Source organism: Oncorhynchus masou, chromosome 20, assembly GCF_036934945.1.
Source record: "Oncorhynchus masou masou isolate Uvic2021 chromosome 20, UVic_Omas_1.1, whole genome shotgun sequence".
Taxonomy (NCBI): domain Eukaryota; kingdom Metazoa; phylum Chordata; class Actinopteri; order Salmoniformes; family Salmonidae; genus Oncorhynchus; species Oncorhynchus masou.
The window spans coordinates 9,010,939-9,031,299 of NC_088231.1; the positions used below are offsets into that span (position 1 = coordinate 9,010,939).

The following is a 20,361-nucleotide window of genomic DNA, read 5'->3' on the forward strand; positions in this document are numbered from 1 at the left end:
TCTTGAGGATCTCAAAATGGAATCGGTGGGCAGTGGCGATGTAGACCAGGATGAAGTGGGCCTACCTGCAGTGACAGGTGTGGTAGAGACTTCCAATATTTGCCATGTGAATCCTACCGGAAAAGATTTTGGACCAGTGGGAGTGAGATTTTTGGAAAGAGTGGATTCCTGCTTTTTGTCCGACCAATACGTTGTGTCAAGCTGGGTAAAGGACAAACTGGAACGGTTACATCTGTGAAAGTTTCAAGAAGTGTAATTGTTTCGATTTTTTTGTGCATCCTCCGGCCAGAGAAAGCGGGTGCTTCACTGCTCGGGGCTCAACCTGTGCCATGCTTTGCTCACCGGAACAGGGCACCGCTCAAAGGGTGGTAGTGTTGAATGTAGAGGTGGATCAAATGAAAAAAAATATTCCTGGTGTTTGGTGAGACGTACTGTAGACCCGGTGGCAATGGTGAGACTGAGAATACCCTGTCTGTCTTGTTGAGCTTTGACACAGAGTTTCTACCTGATAATGTCAGGTTAGGTTATATTTGCTATTCTGTGAGGGCCTATGTAACAGCATACCCTCTGCACACATCAACAACAGTCACCCTCGAAGCATCTTTACCCATCGCTCCACAAAACCCGCGGCCCTTGCAGAGCAAGGGAAACTACTACTTCAAGGTCTCAGAGCAAGTGACGTCACCGATTGAAACGCTATTTAGCGCGCACCGCAAACTAAGATAGGTGTAACGGATGTGAAACGGCTATGTTCCGAGCCCGCTATGGTGCTTTAGGTGCTAAAGATTCAGACATGTTGCAGCTAGGTGTAGAAGGGAGATCCCACAATGTGATAAATGTGTAGGAGGGAATAGTCAAAGGGAGTGTACAGTTGTGATAGAGAAAGCATTGTTTGTCAACTGTGCCCATGCAGCTGGGGATCCGAAGTGCCCTCAGAGACAAATTGAGATTGCCAGAGTTCGATTAGGGAGGAACGTTTCCTATGCCGAGGCAGGGAAGAGAGTAGAGGGTGAGTGATTCGACTGGGAGTCCCCTAGTGAGTAGGCCTGAAGAGAGAGATCCAGAGAAAATTAGATTTTGTCAGGTTGGATTTATTGCTTTTATAGCCATGGTGATCAACCGCACTGCACTGATGGAGCAGAAATCACAGAAGATAGATGTGGTAGTTGCAGCAGCAGAAATATTTGGATGTGAGAGATTTTAGTGCAGAAAATGTACAGGGAGTTTTGAGAGAAGGGGTACCATCCTCAAAGGCTGATGGCCTAGTGTAGGATCTCTTAGGGTCAAAGTAGTGGGATGGGGTGGTGGGTTTGGGGGATAGTGTATAGGTGCAGGGTTAAATGGTGGGGCAATTTAGAGGACCTGAACAGTCATTCTGAAACATACTTTTTTTCTTAAGACTAACTACCAGGAAGTTAGAAAAGACAGGTTGGGTGTGTGGGCAGCTTATATTCATGAGCTTGCCTTGACTGGCAGCTCTTTGAAATGCCTATATCAAGCAACTTGGATGCAGTTGCAGTAAAATCATCTCAAGCTAAGCTAATTTAAAAATATATATAAATCTACCGTTTGGCATGTCTCTTGTGATGCAGTTCACAGCAGGACTGACGGGTGTGTTGACCTGACAACTGCGTTGGAGTTTTGAACGACCCTTTTGTTCCATGCTGGCTGAAGACCTAGCTAGCCAGTAACTCGTTAACACCAGGCACAGCCAAAAAGGGAAACATAGAAGTATCTTTGCCGTAGATGAATGGTGTAAACTTTTAATTATATTTGCTGACACCCTGTCAAATTTTGGCACCAGTAGAGTAGCGATCTAGCTATATAAACCACGTCCCTCTGCAAACTAGCCTTTTCCGATGTTTATTTAAATTAGGTAAGAGAATATCATGAGTTAGGGTGATTTCACCTTACCCCCTTAATAATGAATCCAACTGTTTAACATGGAGAGGGGACCAATAACTTTATGATAAAACTTATCAATGTTGAACCAACGGTGTCTTTTATGATTTTCCCATTCCTTTTTCTTTTGCCAAAAAGGTTCTATCCGCACTCCGACCTGCAAAGGGCAGCAATAAGCAACACAGCGTCTAGTCTGCTGGAAAGCTGCACGAAGAAGACACCCTAGCTTTGACGCCAACTAATAACTCCCTTTCTCTTCAGTGTATACGGAAGTAAACAATGACCAAGAACAATTTACACATTAGCGTTTTTTCATTCTTGTTATTTAGACATTTATAAACACAATGGAACTCAAAATGTGGCTAATTTAACTGCAGAGCATCACATACCCCATGTGTTATTTAATTCGTGTTAGAGACAGTACTTGGTTGGTAGATATTATATAGGTTATATAGCAGTTACGCTAGCTGCTAACAATGGCTAACTGTATGGTTTTTCACACTCAAATAGCCTCCATCATGGAGGTGCTAGCGAATGCAGCCGTGGCAGAGATCTGTAAAGTCGTAGACGACGACTATGCAGTGTTTCGTTTGGAAATAACTCAAAGCCGGAAAGAAAACAGGGTATTACGGAGGAAACTACTGGAAATGAAGGTGTCACGGGAGCGCGCAGAGAGGACAATGCGAGAGCGCGTCCTCGCCAGTCGTCCCAGAAGTGTCAAGATCCTCGACCGATACAGAGGAATGGCAAGAGGTACATTTTGCAGAAGGCTGCGGAGAAGGTCGCCGTTCATATATAGCTCAGTGCCTGTCGCCCCGTTCCCTTCTGCACGTGTGTTCAAATGTGTTACCCATAATTGGATCTTGGTCAGTGTTTGGATAGAATGCAATACTTTCCCTGATTCATTGGCTATCTTGCACAAAGACACAATATCATATTGCAACCAGATGATTGATTTACTGCTTTTCCTATTATTTACTCATTGAAAACAATGTGATGCATGGAACATAATACATCAAACAATAAATAGTATATCAATAAGTTATAATTAGTGTTACCTTACATCCTTGCCAATTGTAGACAGCTTCAATAGTGTACAATATACTGCTAACCTAACCCCTTTTTTCCTCCAATCACTCTCTCAGGTGAAGGACATCTCATTGGAGGCCACAGGAGCTTTGTTAAACCAGCGGGACACAATACATGGAGAGATGACCAACCATTCACTGTTGATGAGGGGAGTGGAACCTCAAACCAGCATGTTATCATGATAGAGGTTAGTGTTATAGAGTTACACCAAAAATTACTGTTGCTTTGTAACTCAAATGTGGCCAGTTTGTTTCAGAAAGGCTCCCCTCAGCTTTTCACTTGCTTACATGTACATCCTCATTTATCTGCCATAGGGGAGCTTGTGAGACTTGCCTACGGTTAATATGTGTGTGTGAATAACTCACGCTGGCGAGTGAGATAAGATGCAAGAATAATCCTTTATTCAGGTATTACATGTTACAGGTCACGACATTCTATCTTGCATTACTCATCTCATATGTGTGTACTGTGTTCTATACTATCCATCTGAGCCTATGCCGCTGTGACATTGCTCATTCATATTTATATATTCTTATTCCATTCCTTACTTAGATTTGTGTGTATTTGGTATTTGTTTGTTAGATATTACTGCACTGTCGGAACTAGAAGCACAAGCATTTCGCCACAATCCGCAATAACATATGCTAACCATGTGCATGTGACCAATAAAATGTGATTTATCTATCCTAGATAGGTGCCCCACTAGCGCCATCTCTGGGTTGATATTAATGCCCATTATCTTAACATATTCCTTTTCATATAGAATTAGCTTGAGCACTTCATACCATTTTAATACCACAGTGAAAATACCTATTTACTTGATCAACACCTTTTTAATTTTCTTGTCCTAGTGTGGCGCACTGGTAGCATATTGGGCACTTCTGGGAGCCTCAGGGCCTCTTCTTCATCTTCCACATCCTCCTGAAATTGTGGAGGAACGGTCGGCAGAGATAACTGCCCTGGTGGGTTATTCCCCATCTCCTCATTATGTGTCCTGCCCACACCATCCAGGGGATATTCAGTCTTCCCATGTGGCCCTCCTGTGCCCTATGCTCTCCTGAACTGGGCGTATCCCCCTCCAGTTCCTTCGATTCTTTCGGCCCTTTACTTCCACTTCATATGACCTTGCGCTGATGAGCCCTATGCATGTGCCAAGACTCCATATGGCATCTCTGGCTTGAGGTGACAGGAGCACTCTGACAGTTTGGCCTTGTTTTATTACAGGCAGATTTTTTTGAATGCTGGTCATAGTAATGTTTTGGCTTGTCCTGACGTGCACGCTTGTGTGCCTGAACATCCCTAATGACCTTAGGTGCGAGGCGCTTGGGAGCTGTTGGCAACAGAGAGCGAGTGCGTCTAGACATTAAGCGACGTACAGGACTGCTGCCGAAGACCTCTGTGGGAGTATTTCTCCACGCCTAAATGGCTTGCCACACATCTCTGCCTTTCTGTATAGCCTTTGTGATGAGTCTTTGCTATTTTCACTGCTGACTCAGCCTTACCATTACTCTGACTGTGGTAGGATGAGGAGGACACATGATGGATCTCCCAGGCTTTTGCAAACAAAGCAAAGTCGTGACTCGTGAACTGGGGCTTATTATCCGTAACTACACCTTATCTGATAAACTCCTGCTTATAACAATCAATGATGCAAGCGGCTGTTGTGTCAATCACTTTCTCCACCTCCCAGAAATGGTAATAGTAGTCCACTATAATCAGGAAAGGAACACTCTTACTGTGAACAGATCCATTCCCACTTTAGACCAGGGACATGCTGGTATATCATGTGGCTGCAGGGTTTCCTTTTGCTGCTTAGGTCGATTATCATTCCATATGCCGCACACAGAAACAAAATGTTTTAATTTAGAATACTGAGTCTCTGGCTTTCCTGAGACTGGCTTCGATCCCTGAGTGCCCTGCTTGGATACGAGAGAGAATCATCGGGCAAAGAGTTTCTGGCACTACCACCCCGTCGCCTTTTGTCTACGACCTCTTCCTGCATTGTGAGTTTGTCTCTGTATGTCCAGCAGTCCCTTACTAGGATGGGCGTACTCTTTCTTGTGTCCGGCCAGCCTCTTAGGATAGAAGACTGAAGCGTTCGAGAAGTCTTGTCCTCTGCTGAATGAGCTTTGGATAGCATCCCATGTCTACGGGGAGATGTTGTGATCAGTAGCATGGTTCACGTCTTCAACCTAAGCCTGTAGTGCATGTACAGTCTCATGTGTCCGTTATTGCCTGTGACTAGCTGTTGGTAGTGCTGCTCAATACAAGAAAGCTGCAATGTGAAGCTCTACTCCTTTCTTGTATACTACCTGAAGTTGATAACACTGAAGCTTTAGCGTCATCCTTTGTAGACAGAAGAGTTTTTTTGAAGATGACCTCAAACGGCTTGGGATCAGTGTGCAACGTGATAAAGTCCCCATCATGAACAATGAACAATATGGCTAGACACTCCTTTTCAATTTGAGCATATCCTTTCTTCGTGAGTGCCAATGTCCTCGAAGCAAATGTAATGGGCTGCCCCTTCTGCAGGAGCGCTGCCCCTAGGCCTTTGACACTTGCAACACATTGTAGGGTCACTACCTCAGAGAGGTCATAGTACCTCAGTATTGGTTGGTTGCTTACCAATTTCTTGATTTGCGCTAATGCAGCATCATGTTGAGGACGCCATGCCCACAGCACATCTTTATTGGTCAGCCGACGCAATGGCTCACAAGTGTCAGACAGATGAGGTAAGAATTTGGCTAAGTCATTTTCAAAACCAATCAGTCGCTGCATTGCTTTTGCGTCGGTAGGTGGCGGCATTTGCTGTACTGCCTCCGCCTCCTTAGTCTGTCTTCAGGCCTTCAGCTGTCAAAAGATGTCCTATGAATGTAATACTTGTGAGCCTGAGCTTCACGTTGGTCTTTATTCAGCTATAGATTCATCTCCCTTTCTTTTGTAAGAGCTGAGTCAGGTTGTGGTCATGGTCCTGCACTGCTTCTTCCATTGTGACACCACAGCCGTGTGCCAGGATGTCATCAGCTGTGACGCTTATTCCTGTCAGTCCCTGAAGTGCATCCGTTTGCCTTCGCTGATATTCCTCTGCAGCTGGTTTCACTCTCCTAAAGGTAACCTTGTCCACCGGTATCTACCATTGAGAGTCCAAAATGTGGTGAGGTAACTACTCTCTTCATCCAAATGTACCTGCCAGTACCCATTTTTTGCATCCATAACCGAAAATATTTTTGCTATTGACGGGCTTGGCCGTACCTCTTCAATGGTAGGCATTCGGTAATGCTCAGGGTACATGGATCGAGGCAGACTTATTTTGCCAGGCTTTTCCATCACAACCATGTTAATTATCCCCTTTTAGGGTTTGGTGACCTTTGTAATGACACCCTGTTCCTCCATTGAATCAACAGCCTTCAGTATCTTTTCTTTCAGTGGGAATGGGGATTCGGCTGGGAAGCTGTTGAACTGGTCTAACAGGTTTATCCCCCACCAGGTGGAGCTCACCTAGCAGAGCCCCCACCCTTTCAAAAACATCCTCAAACTGTTTCAGTTTTGCCCGCGAAGGTGTTCAAGTCTGATGGGACCTTTTAGTTTTGCTTTAGTGCTGACATGATTAACGACATGTTGTTGGTTGAGCTGTAGCACCTTTTCACACGTTTCTGCTGAAAGGAGAGGCTGCTGCTGCAAGGTTTTCACCACTTGGAACTTTAGCACATATGTTTCTCCATCATGATTGTCTTGTAGTTCACACTCCCCTGCTGGTGTCATAACCGAGCCACCGTACAGCCTTAGCCTTGCTTGGTTGTGGCTTTTCATCTCCATCCTTCATTACTTGCATAAAGTCTCTTTAGCCGAGTATATAAACATTGGAGCCACTGTCTGGCTGGCATTTGATCATGCTGCTTGGATCATAATCACAGTTGTTAGTGGGGAAAACTTTAAGTTTGTAAATCATTTGTCTTTGAACATAATTGACATCTGTTATGTGTATCATGACAGCTTCTTCATCATCATTATGATCACTGCATATATCCTGTTTGAGCAGATTGACAGGCTTACTTTGTCTGCACACTTGAGCAAAATTGTAAAAACAATTCCACCGAATTTGCACAGAACTGTAATGGATCTTTTTTGACTTTTCATCTGGACTTAGTGCCCGCGCTTTGTGCATTTGGATTAGTGAACTAAACGTGCGAACAAAAAGGAGGTATTTGGACATAAAGATTAACTTTATCGAACAAAACAAACATTTATTGTGGAACTGGGATTCCTGGGCGTGCATTCCGATGAAGATCATCAAAGGTAAGTGAATATTTATAACGCTATTTCTGACTTTTGTTGACTCCACAACTTCAACTGTATCTGTATGGCTTGTTTTGGTGGCTGAGCTCTGTACTCAGATTATTGCAGATTATCGCCGATTATCTCATTATCCGCCGTAAAGCTTTTTTGAAATCTGACACAGCAGTTGCATTAAGGAGAAGTTTATCTTTAATCCTATGTAAAACACTTGTATCTTTCATCAAAGTTTATGATGAGTATTTCTGTAAATTATGTGGCTCTCTGCAAATTCTCTGGATGTTTTGGAGGCAAAACATTACTGAACATAACACACCAATGTAAACAGATTTTTGTATATATATATATATATATATGGACTTTATCGAACAAAACATACATGTATTGTGTAACATGAAGTCCTATGAGTGCCATCAGATTAAGATCATCAAAGGTTAGTGATTCATTTTTGGTCTATTTCTGCTTTTTGTGACTCCTCTCTTTGGCTGGAAAATGGCTGTATGTTTTTTGCGACTAGGCGCTGACCTAACATAATCGCATGGTGTACTTTCGCTGTAAAGCCTTTTTGAAATTGAACACTGTGGTTGGATTAACAAGAAGTTTATCTTTAAAATGGTGTATAATACTTGTATGTTTGAGGAATTTTAATTATGAGATTTCTGTTTGAATTTGGTGCCCTGCAATTCACTGCCTGTTGTCAAATCGGGATTTGAGCCCTATGAAGTTAACAGGTGCATGTTTATCAATAATTGGAAGAAGCAGTTTCATGAATTCATCAAGTGCAGCATCTGGAAGCTCCTCATTAATCACATCAGACCAACAAATATTTTTAACATCATCCACATAAGAGTCACAGCAAAATCTATTGTATGACCAGCTGTTGGAACTTTGTCTTTCCTGGATATAGGCACTATATTGTGATCACTGCATCCAATGGGATCACTGCATCCAATTAGAACAAAGTTCTACAGCATTAATAAAAATGTTATTGATACATGTGGATTTTTTTATTTGACCTTTTATTTAGCTCGGCAAGTCAGTTAAGAACAGATTCTTATTTTCAATGAGGGCCTAGGAACAGTGGGTTAACTGCCTTGTTCAGGTGCAGAACGACAGATTTTTACCTTGTCAGCTCGGGAATTCGATCTTGCAACCTTTCGGTTACTATTCTAACGCTCTAACCACTAGGCTACCTGCCCCACATCTTGTTCCTGTAGTGGTTGTAAACACCCGGGTAGGTTGATTAATATCCTGAACCAGATTACAGGCACTGGTTACAGTAAGAAGCTTCCTCTTGAATGGACAGCTTGATGAAAACCAGTCAATATTCAGGTCCCCAAGAAAGTAGACCTCTCTGTTTACATCACATACACTATCAAGCATTTCACATGTATTATTTAGACACTGACTGTTAGCACTTGGTGGCCTATAGCAACACCCCAAAAGAAAGGGCTTTAGATGTGCCAAGTGAACCTGCAACCACAACACTTCAATAACACTTGACATAATATCTTCTCTAAGCATTACAGGGATATGGCTCTGAATATATACAGCAACACCTCCCCCAGAAGCATTTCTCGAAATAGATAAATCAGACTGTCATTGTTATCATGGATTTACACACAGAACTGATGTCCTCTCTCAATGACTTACAGATTCCTGTCATCTTGCCGTTTGTTTCAACTCGTCGAGCTGATCCTGGGAGAACTGCAAACTGTTCTTCAGGTCCTGGACCTCTGGTCAGGTCGTCCATTCTTTTATAAGTAGAATCCACCAGTATTTGGACAAAACACTTGAAGCTATTTTCTTGTTGTTGTAACAACTGCTTGTTGGTCTCTTTTTGTAGAGACACCACTGGCACTGTCCTCAACGGTACTCCCGCCGGCTTTGGTCTTTGTCAGGATAGCTAGCAACGTATGTTAGGCTGTTATTCCTCGCAGTTTCAGGCAGAGCAGGTGACCGGGAAAATTGAAAACAACTCACATGTTACAGGTGTTACATGTTACAGCTCACCACCACATCCTAATCAGACCCTCATAATGCACCTGTTTATCTATCCTAAACAGGTGCCCCACTAGCACCATCTCTGGGTTGGTATTATGCCCATTATCTCATCACCTGAGATAATTATCCAATTCAACTCATGTACCGGTAATAACCTCCTCTCTTCTTGTGTCAGTCTGCAGATGGAGGGGCTGCAGGTCCTGGAGGATCGTCTCTGGTCAAGCAGGAGAGGACTGAAGGAGAAGAGGACCCACGGCACAGCAGAGACATCCAGACTGGAGCCACGGCGGACCAATCCAACACCCCCATGCCCCAACCCAGGACCAGACGCAGTATCACGGAGTTCAGTGGAATGCCGAACGCCGTCCTCAAGTCAGAGACAGACAAAGAGACTTTAAATGTAACAAAAAGCCTTTTACACACAGGATCTGACCACAGGTCAGACCCAGAGAGGCTGGGGCCACTGGGCTGTCCTCCGGCTCCTGGCTCAGAGTACATACCAGTATTTCATCAGAGCCAGAGGAAGGATCATTCGTGTGGAGATGGTGATCGTGACACATTAGACAATGGCAGTGATGATCCGTCTTGTTCTTACGCTACAGAGATGGACCCTGGCAACATGCTCTTGGGTTTAGAGACACAGACTGATTTGTCTAGAGGACACTGGAATCAGTACAGTAGTAGTGTATACTCTGAAGGGGGCCTAGATAAGAAAGGGGAGGGTCTGGTCGTAGATGAATTGACTGTGAAAGTGGAGGGCGACGTTCCTCCCACATGGATTGGAGATGGTCACCTCGGAGACGGACACTCACAGGGCAGAGATTTCTTAGATTACAGGGAAAGCTTGGAGACAAATTCACTTCTCACGACCCACTCCACTTTACACGCATTCAGGGATCGCGACCTAGTGTCCACGTCAATGGGGCCTTCCGATTCACATAGCCGTGTTCTTTTTGATCAGAAATTGAACTTAAACGACGGGGCTAGAGTCCAGGCTCAGGGAGAGGAAGCCACATCAGAAAATAGTAAAGAGAAACGGTTCCTCTGCATGTTCTGTAACAAAGGCTTCAGCTGCCTCCAGAAGGTGGAGATCCACCAGAGGGTCCACACAGGGGAAAAACCTTTCAGCTGTACCCAGTGTCATATGCGCTTTGCCCAGACTGGTGACCTGAAGAGGCACCAGAGGGTCCACACAGGGGAGAAACCATTTGGCTGCCACCTGTGCCGGGCTAGTTTCTCCCACTCTTCCAGCCTGAAAAGGCACCAGAGGGTCCACACAGGGGAGAAACCCTACAGCTGCCCCCAGTGTGAGAAAAGGTTCTCCCACCAGCACCATTTGAAGATGCACCTGAAGGTCCACACGGGAGAGAGGTCGTTTGCCTGTACGCACTGCGGGAAAAGTTTCTCCGAGAGGAGTTACCTCAGAATACACCAGCAGAAAAAACATTCCACTCTATAACGTAGAAAGTAACTATTCTTCTCGATAGCTTCTGAAGTTTATGTCAAACTCTGCATTAAAGACAAAGATGAATTTATTGTTGTCAACCGAAAAGAGCCACAGGTGCATCTGGTATATGAGAGTTACAGATTTCAGTGTTGAATATTCCTGAGTAGAATATTGCATCCAGATATTGTGTGATATATAAGGCATATACACTGCTTTTGGAAAGTATTTAGACCCCTTGACTTTTTCCACATTTTGTTTCATTACAGCCTTATTTTATAATGGATTAAATAAATAAAAAATCCTCAGCAATCTACACACAATACCCCATAATGCGAAAACAGAAATACCTTATTTACATAAGTATTCAGACCCTTTGCTATGGGAAATTGAGCTCAGGTGCATCCTGTTTCAATTAATCATCAAGTTCTACAACTTGATTGGAGTCCACCTATGGTAAAGTAAATTGATTAGACATGATTTGGCAAGGCACACACCTGTCTGTATAAGGTCACACAGTTGACAGAGCATGTCAGAGCAAAAACCAAGCCATGAGGTCGAAGGATTTGTCTGTAGAGCTCCAAGACAGGATTATGTCGAGGCGCAGATCTGGGGAAGGGTACCAAAACATTTCTGCAGCATTGAAGGTCTCCAAGAACACAGTGGCCTCCATCCTTCTTAAATGAAGAAGTTTAGAACCACCAAGACTCTTCCTGGTGCTGGCTGCCTGGCCAATCTGAGGAGAAGGGCCTTGGTCTGTGATATGACCAAAAACGCGATGGTCACTGACAGAGCTATAGACTTCCTTTGTGGAGATGGGAGAACCTTCCAGAAGGACAACCATCTCTGCAGCACTCCACCAATCAGGCCTTTATGGTAGAATGGCCATCGGAAGCCACTCTTCAGTAAAAGGCACATGACAGCCCGCTTGGAGTTTGCCAAAAGGCGCCTAAAGACTCTCCGACCGGAAGCAAGATTATCTGGTCTGATGAAATCAAAATTGAACTATTTTGGCCTGAATGCCAAGTGTCATGTCTGGAGGAAACCTGGCACCATCCGTACAGTGAAGCATGGTGGTGGCAGCATGCTTTGGGGGTGTTTTTCAGCGGCAGGAACTGGGAGACCAGTCAGGATCGAGGCAAAGATGACTGGAGCAAAGTACAGAGAGATCCTTGATGAAAACCTACTCCAGAGTGCTCAGGACCTCAGACTGGGGCAAAGGTTCACCTTCCAACAGGTCAACGACCCTAAGCACACAGCCAAGACAACGCAGGAGTGGCATAGGGACAAGTCTCAATGTCCTTGAGTGGCCCAGCCAGAGCCCGGACTTGAACCCGAACTCGATCATCTCTGTAGAGACCTGAAAATAGCTGTGCAGCAACTACTCCCCATCCAACCTGACAAAGCTTGAGAGGATATGCAGAGAAGAATGGGAGAAAATCCCCAAATACGGTGTGCCATGCTTGTAGTGGCATACCCAAGAAGACTCTAGGCTGTAATTGCTGCCAAATATGCTTCAACAAAGTACTGAGTAAAGGGTCTGAAGACTTATGTAAATGTGATATTTCAGTTTTTATTTTTAATAAATTAGCAAAAATGTCAAGATACCTGTTTTCGCTTTGTCATTATGGGGTCAAGGGGTCTGAATACTTTCCGAAGGCACTGTAAGCCTAAAGTATGTTGCATATTGTGTTTGTACTATAAGCTATATGATGTTCACAAATGCCTGTTTCATTACTTCCATTCAACTATTGTTTTGACACTTTTAATAAGAAAATTCAGATTTTTTGTTCAAAGCATGTTGGTGTAGTGTATTTAAGACTTGTTGATGTGTAATGTTTGGTCATTCGGACTTACACCCAACAGCGCTTTATAACCATTATAGACTTACTAAATATACCTACACGTACACGCTGACAAACACCTACGCTTCACTTCAAAATAGTTCAGTCAGGTTTGTCTGATGGTGACTTTTGACTTATCATAGCTGACTTATTTTTATCCACAACATCATCTTTACAGCGCCTTCAGTAAGTATTCAGACCTCTTTTACTTTTTAAAAATATTTTGTTGTGTTAAAGGCTGAATTTAAAATTGATTAAATGGAGTTTTCTTGTCACTGGCCTACACACAATACCCCATGATGTCAAAGTGGAATTTTGTTTTTAGAAATTTTTTACAAAATAAAGTCTTGAGTCAATTAGTATTCAACCCCTTTGTTATGGCAAGCCAAAATAAGTTCAGGAGTAAACATTTGCTTAACAAGTCACATAAGTTGCATGGACTCACTCTATGCAATAATAGTGTTTAACATGATTTTTGAATTAGTACCTCTCTATACCCAACACATACAGTTATCTGTAATGTCCCTCAGTCAGGCAGTGAATTTCAAACACAGATTAAACCACAAAGATTAGGGAGGTTTTCCAAGGCCTCTGAAAGAAGGGAACCTATTGGTAGATGGGTAAAACATTTAAAAAGCAGACATTGAATATCCCTTTCAGCATGGGGAAGTTATTAATTCCACTTTTGATGGTGTATCAATACACCCAGTCACTACAAAGAGACGGGAAGGAAAATTCTTAATAAATATTTTAATTGGCAACATATACATAACATTTGTATTTTATATGTATACATTTGCCTATTATCTCTGGTTTCTAACATACAGTAGACCACCAAATTATTGTCAAAGAAATCTAATCAAATCAAATTAAATGTATTTATAAAGCCCTTCTTACATCAGCTGATATATAAAAGTGCTGTACAGAAACCCAGCCTAAAACCCCAAACAGCAAGCAATGCAGGTGAAGAGGCATGGTGGCTAGGAAAAACTCCCTAGAAAGGCCAGAACCGAGGAAGAAACCTAGAGAGGAACTAGGCTATGAGGGGTGGCCATTCCTCTTCTGGCTGTGCCAGGTGGAGATTATAACAGAACATGGCCAAGATGTTCAAATGTTCATAAATGACCAGCAGGGTCAAATAATAATAATCACAGTGGTTGTCGAGAGTGCAACAGGTCAGCACCTCAGGAGTAAATGTCAGTTGGCTTTTCATAGCATCTCTACCACTCCTGCTGTCTCTAGAGAGTTGAAAACAGCAGGTCTGGGACATTTAGCACGTCCGGTAAACAGGTCAGGGTTCCATAGCCGGAGGCAGAAGAGTTGAAACTGGAGCAGCAGCACGGCCAGGTGGACTGGGGACAGCAAGGAGTCATTAGGCCAGGTAGTCCTGAGGCATGGTCCTAGGGCTCAGGTCTCCTGAGTGAGAGAGAAAGAAAGAAAGAAAGAAAGAAAGAGAATTAGAGAGAGCATACTTACATTCACACAGGACACTGGATAAGACAGGAGAAATACTCCAGATATAACAGACTGACCCTAGCCCACCGACACAAACTACTGCAGCATAAATAATGGAGGCTGAGACAGGGGGGGTTGGGAGACACTGTGGCCCCATCCGACGATACCCTTGGACAGGCCCACACACCACTTGAGGGAAAGCTTCAACCACCAACTTACCATCCTGAGACAAGGCTGACTATAGCCCACAAAGATCTTCGCCACGGCACAACCCAAGTGGGGGCGCCAACCCAGACAGGAAGATCACGTCAGTGACTCAACCCACTCAAGTGACGCACCCCTCCTAGGGATGGCATGGAGGAGCACCAGTAAGCCAGTGACTCAGCCCCTGTAATAGGGTTACAGACAGAGAATCCCAGTGAAGAGAGGGGAACCGGCCAGGCAGAGACAGCAAGTGTGGATCGTTGCTCCAGTGCCTTTCCGTTTACCTTCACACTCCTGGGCCAGACTACACTCAATCATAGGACTTACTGAAGAGATGAGTCTTCAATAAAGACTAAGGTTGAGCCCGAGTCTGCGTCTCTCACATGGGTGTGCAGACCATTCCATAAAAAATTGAGCTCTATAGGAGAAAGCCCTGCCTCTAGCTGTTTGCTTAGAAATTATAGGGACAGTTAGGAGGCCTGCGTCTTGTGGCCATAGCGTACGTGTAGGTATGTCCGGCAGGACCAAATCAGAGAGATAGGTAGGAGCAAGCCCATGTAATGCTTTGTAGGTTAGCAGTAAAACCTTCAAATCAGCCCTTGCCTTAACAGGAAGCCAGTGTAGAGAGGCTAGCACTGGAGTAATATGATTACATTTTTTGGATCTAGTCAGGATTCTAGCAGCCATGTTTAGCACTACCTGAAGTTTATTTTGTGCTTTATACGGGTAACCGGAAAGTAGAGCATTGCAGTAGTCTAACCTGTAAGTGACAAAAGCATGGATTAGTTATTCTGCATCATTTTTGGACAGAAAGTTTCAGATTTTTGCAACGTTACAATTTTGGGGCTTCACCATGTTTCATTGAAATGTACAGCTGTGTGTCATCCGCATTGCAGTGAATGTTAACATTATGTTTCCGAATGACACCACCAAGAGGTAAAATATATAGTGAAAACAATAGTGGTCATAAAACGGAACCTTGGGGAACACCGACATTTACAGTTGATTTGTCAGAGGACAAACCATCCACAGAGACAAACTGATATCTTTCCGACAGATAAGATCTAAACCAGGCCAGAACTTGTCCGTGTAGACCAATTTGGGTTTCCAAAATAATGTGGTGATCGATGGTATCAAAAGCAGCACTAAGGTCTACGAGTATGAGGACAGATGCAGAGCCTCAATGCTAATCAATGCTTCAGAACCAAAATGTTGCATGGCTTGATTGTTGTCCAATGACCAGTCATCAGCATTAGCGCTCAAAGGCGGGCAGCATATCCAGATTAGTCTCAAGAGAGCACTTGTTTAATTTTCTCCGGTTTTGCATGGTAAAAACAGAGTAGGCCAGACCTATGTTTATATTATCCATATAAAAGTTATGCATATATACAGTTTAGCAATCTATTAACATACTACGGACGCATCTTTGTCAGAGCAATAGGGTAAAGCCGCATGGTGTTCAGATAGTCCTAGTTTGGGTGGCTACTGGATATATGTCTGAAGATAGCTGTAACTTCGCACTGCCTTAAATATTGTGTGATGAAAATGTAACATTCTCGTGAATTTATTAAGATATTTGCGAGGAAGAAAGGGGCTACCCAGTGGTCAACATGCACTCCTGCAGGAAGCCCGCCAAAGTGATAGCTCGCGGTGCAGACAGACCATGCTTTCCATCAGTCTCCTGCAACCTCTGCTGCATACAGGTAGGGTAAGCAGGGACGTTGCCAGAATTTTGGGGCCCCATGGAGAAAAAAACTACTGACCCCTAACATAGAGATCAGAATGTTTCAGATTAAAATAACATACTGAACAATATGTGTTATTAAATGTACTAATTATGAGCTTCTGCTGCTCCATACTACAATTATGCAGATTCTTGTTTCCGCCTTCATCCTTTGACAATATTAACACTATTGCAAACATTTCTGGTTCTTAACGTTAACAAAAGCTGTCTGTGTCATGAAATTTTTAGGATACATTATTATAAATAACTACACTATTGGTGACTTTTTTTATATGGTATTGTCCGTTTGAATGAAAAAATGACCAATGATCCATGTTTCAGATTAAAGAATTTATTACCAATTCTTATAAACAAGGCTAACCCTCTTCTGCCCTATGCATAATTCCTAAATATATGCCTAAATAACATACCCAAAATAAAAATAAATCCTGAACTACCTGGACTGCAGGCATAAATGTGGTGCCTACAGAGAACATGCATCTATGAAACGGCAACTGTATTGTCAAGACATTATGTGGGCATTCCTGAGTAAGTTCAACAGGAGATAAACCATAGCAGAACATACTCTGAAACAGTATTTTGCCCATCCCCGGGCAGGCTTGGGTCGAACAGGTTAAGGCATTTGCCCTTGTGTTTGTTCCCTGTAAACAGGGAGGTTACACTGCACCAAGAGCCCAGCATCAAGCCTTCTTGTGAGCAAACTCATTCATAATGTCTTTAAAGATTTTTTTTTCTAGCCAACTGGTTTTCAATTGAAAAGATGGCAAGGCTGTTCAACCTGTCTTGGCACATTGTAGATCTTAGATAGTTCTTTATAAGTTTCAGCTTACTGAAGGCACGTTCACCTCCAGCAACTGTTACAGGCATTGTCAGTTAGGATCACCACTTTATTTTAATGTGAAATGCCAGAATAATAGTAGAGAGAATGATTAATTTGAGCTTTCATTTCTTTCATCACATTCCCAGTGGGTCAGAAGTTTACATACAGTCAATTTGTATTTGGTAGCATTGCCTTTAAATTGTTTATCTTGGGTCAAACGTTTTCGGTAGCCTTCCACAAGCTTCCCACAATAAGTTGGCTGAATTTTGGCCCATTCCTCCTGACAGAGCTTGTGTAACTGAGTCAGGTTTGTAGGCCTCCTTGCTCGCACATGCTTTTTCAGTTCTGTCCACAAATGTTCTATGGGATTGAGGTAAAGGCTTTGTGATGGCCACTCCAATACCTTGACTTTGTTGTCCTTAAGCCATTTTACCACAACTTTGGAAGTATGCTTGGGGTCATTGTCCAGTTGGAATACCCATTTGCAACCAGGCTTTAACGTCCTGACTGATGTCTTGAGATGTTGCTTCAATATATCCACATCCACAATATATCATTTTTCTTCCTCATGATGCCATCTATTTTGTGAAGTGCACCAGTCCCCCCTGCAGCAAAGCATCACCACAACATGATGCTGCCACCCCTGTGCTTCACGGTTGGGATGGTGTTCTTCGGCTTGCAAGCCTCCACCTTTTCTCTCCAAACATAACAATGGTCATTATGGCCAAACAGTTCTATTTTTGTATTTTGTATTTTTTCATCAGACCAGAGGTAATTTCCCTAAAAAGTACAATCTTTGTCCCCATGTGTAGTTGAAAACCGTAATCTGTCTTTTTTTTATGGTGGTTTTGGAGCAGTGGCTTCTTCATAGCTGAACGGCCTTTCAGGTTATGTCGATATAGGACTCGTTTTACTGTGGATATAGATACTTTGTACCTGTTTCCTCCAGCATCTTCACAAGGTCCTTTGCTGTTGTTCTGGGATTGATTTGCACTTTTCGCACTAAAGTATGTTCATCTCTAGGAGACAGAACGCGTCTCCTTCCTGAGCGGTATGACGGACGCAGTTTATACTCGCATTCTATTGTTTGTACAGATGAATGTGGTACCTTCAGGCATTTGGAAATTGCTCCCAAGGATGAACCAGACTTGGGGAGTTTACCATTTTTTCTGAGGTCTTGGCTGATTTCTTTTGATTTTCCCATGATGTCAAGCAAAGAGGCACTGAGTTTGAAGGTAGGCCTTGAAATACATTCACAGGTACACCTCCAATTGACTCAAACGATGTCAATTAGTCTATCAGAAGCTTCTAAAGCCATGAAATCATTTTCTGGAATTTTGCAAGCTGTTGAAAGGCATAGTCAACTGAGTATATATAAACTTCTAACCCACTGGAATTGTGATACAGTGAATTATAAGTTAAATAATCTGTCTGTAAACAGTTGTTGGAATAATTACTTGTCAAGCCCAAAGTAGATGTCCTAACTGACTTGCCAAAACTATAGTTTGTTAACAAGAAATTTGTGGAGTAGTTGAAAAACTACTTTTAATGACTCTAACCTAAGTTTATGTAAACTTTCGACTTCAACTGTATCTCACCAATAATACATTTTGCTCAGTATGGGAAATGTCTGGAGATGCATCACATATAACCGAGTAATAGATTGCATCTTCTCTTTCATAAAGTATTGTTCTCAAAACTCTTTGACCACATATTCCTATGAACTTGTTTTGGCTCTCAGGGCTGAGGTAATGAGTCAGTCGTGCTCTTTTCTTTTTGCCTCTGACTTTCTGTAAGTGCTCACGTAATAGCAGGTCATAATTTGACAACAGTTCCAGTAAGCCTAGGTAATGTCCATTATGCACATCATCAAGACTGAGTGATTTCCCCCAGAAGGGCAGATTCCTAGATGCTAAGTACAGTGTCACATCCAAAATCATTTCTACAAGTGCTCTGTTTTTATAAATATCTGACCAAATACTTATTTTCCACCATAATTTGCAAATAAATACATTAAAAATCCTACAATATGATTTTCTGGATTTTTTTTCTTCTCATTTTGTCTGTCATAGTTGAAGTGTACCTATGATGAAAATTACAGGTCTCTCTCATCTTTTTATGTAGGAGAACTTGCACAATTGGTGGCTGACTAAATACTTTCTTGCCCCACTGTATGTGCGTGCTCGGGGTCGCGAGCTTAGAAGCACTTATTTTTTGTGGGGGGTCGTGGTTCAAAAAGTTTGAGACCACTGGGCGAGCGAACATATTGCTGATTTGCGGTACAGCTATATAGGATTGGGTGAAATTGTAGGGAGCAAGGGTGCAAACTGGATGCAAACTAGCCACCTTTCGGCGAAATGTGTGGGGGGGGGGTTACTTTTACCTTTTTATTTTTTACTTCTATGTTTAAAGCAAAACACCACGAACTCATGTCGGGAAAAGAAAAAAGGCGAAACTGACCACACCCTCCTTCCTTGGTCCTGGCCTGCTCTGCCTCTTCCACCAATCCAATTGTTTCTTATGGACAGAAAAGAGCAGAGGCTCTGAGCTGTCCGATCAGGTCCAGTTTCTACTCACTTACTTGCAACCAAAAAGAAAGGGAATTTGGAAAGTTTGAGGTGAGTGAGGAAGTGTGGTGGAACAAGTATTGTTCGCATTGTGAAGTATCTTGCTACAGTAGCTGGATCGAATTCTCCGTTAGCAAGCCAGCGAAATGTCGAGCAACATTATCCAATTTAACTGATCAAATAATCTAGTTCATGGTGTGAAAATTAGCTGGCTAATAAGGTCAGACAGCTAACGTTAGCTAGCTAACGTGTCAACATCAGATGAGAACGTTAGTAACCTAACTATTGTGTATAGTGTATAGTATTAAATGGTATACAACCGTTCCTCAAGCTATAACGTGTTAGTTGCTTACTGGACCCTATCAATCTGTGTGAAATATTAACTAGTTACGAAATAGAGTACTATCTGTGAACTAATGTTTTCCCTCTACAGTATGTGGTTATTTTTCAGAATGAGAGAATTAGGTGAAAATGAGGCGTTGCTTGATAAACAAGTGGATTCAGGGGTCAAGTGTAGCTGCTTGGAGCTGGAGCTGGGCCTGGCTTAAGCTGGAAGCCACTATAGAATTGAAAGGATCACCACACACTTTCCTTCTTTCTCACTTTTTCAATACAGTGGATAAAAAGGGGTATGCCAGGTGTACTCTGCCTGAAAGAGATCACTTATTCTATTTCTACTGCATTTTTTTCACAAATGCAAATTTAGATCTGTGTGGTCACACGCATTCTATTATAAAGGCTGTCATGGCTAACTGCAATATTAGTGTATTGTTTTTCTCAATACTTTAGTGTCATTTGCAGTAAAGTCTAGGCAACACATAACATTGTATTGCTTTCTTTACATTTTTTAGCTGTGAGTTAGGTTCACATTAACCACTTTTTATTTTACACACAGAGACTGATCATGAAAATCATATTCATTGTTGTTAAATTAGTTAACCTGCATTTCCCCCTTGCAGGGATTTTTTTTAGCATGTTTCAGTGCAAAAAAAAAA

The 20,361-nt window shown here is 42.7% G+C and overlaps 1 protein-coding gene across 1 annotated transcript; it reads left to right on the forward strand.

Moving 5' to 3' along the window:
- The first annotated feature begins 2,167 nt into the window (after positions 1–2,167).
- LOC135506854 (neurotrophin receptor-interacting factor homolog) lies at positions 2,168–12,932 on the forward strand. The gene is made up of 3 exons (XM_064926258.1): positions 2,168–2,655; positions 3,048–3,178; positions 9,464–12,932. The coding sequence occupies exons 1-3, from the start codon at positions 2,379–2,381 to the stop codon at positions 10,745–10,747; spliced, it is 1,692 nt and encodes a 563-aa protein (XP_064782330.1). The 5' UTR covers positions 2,168–2,378; the 3' UTR covers positions 10,748–12,932.
- The last annotated feature ends 7,429 nt before the right edge of the window (positions 12,933–20,361 follow it).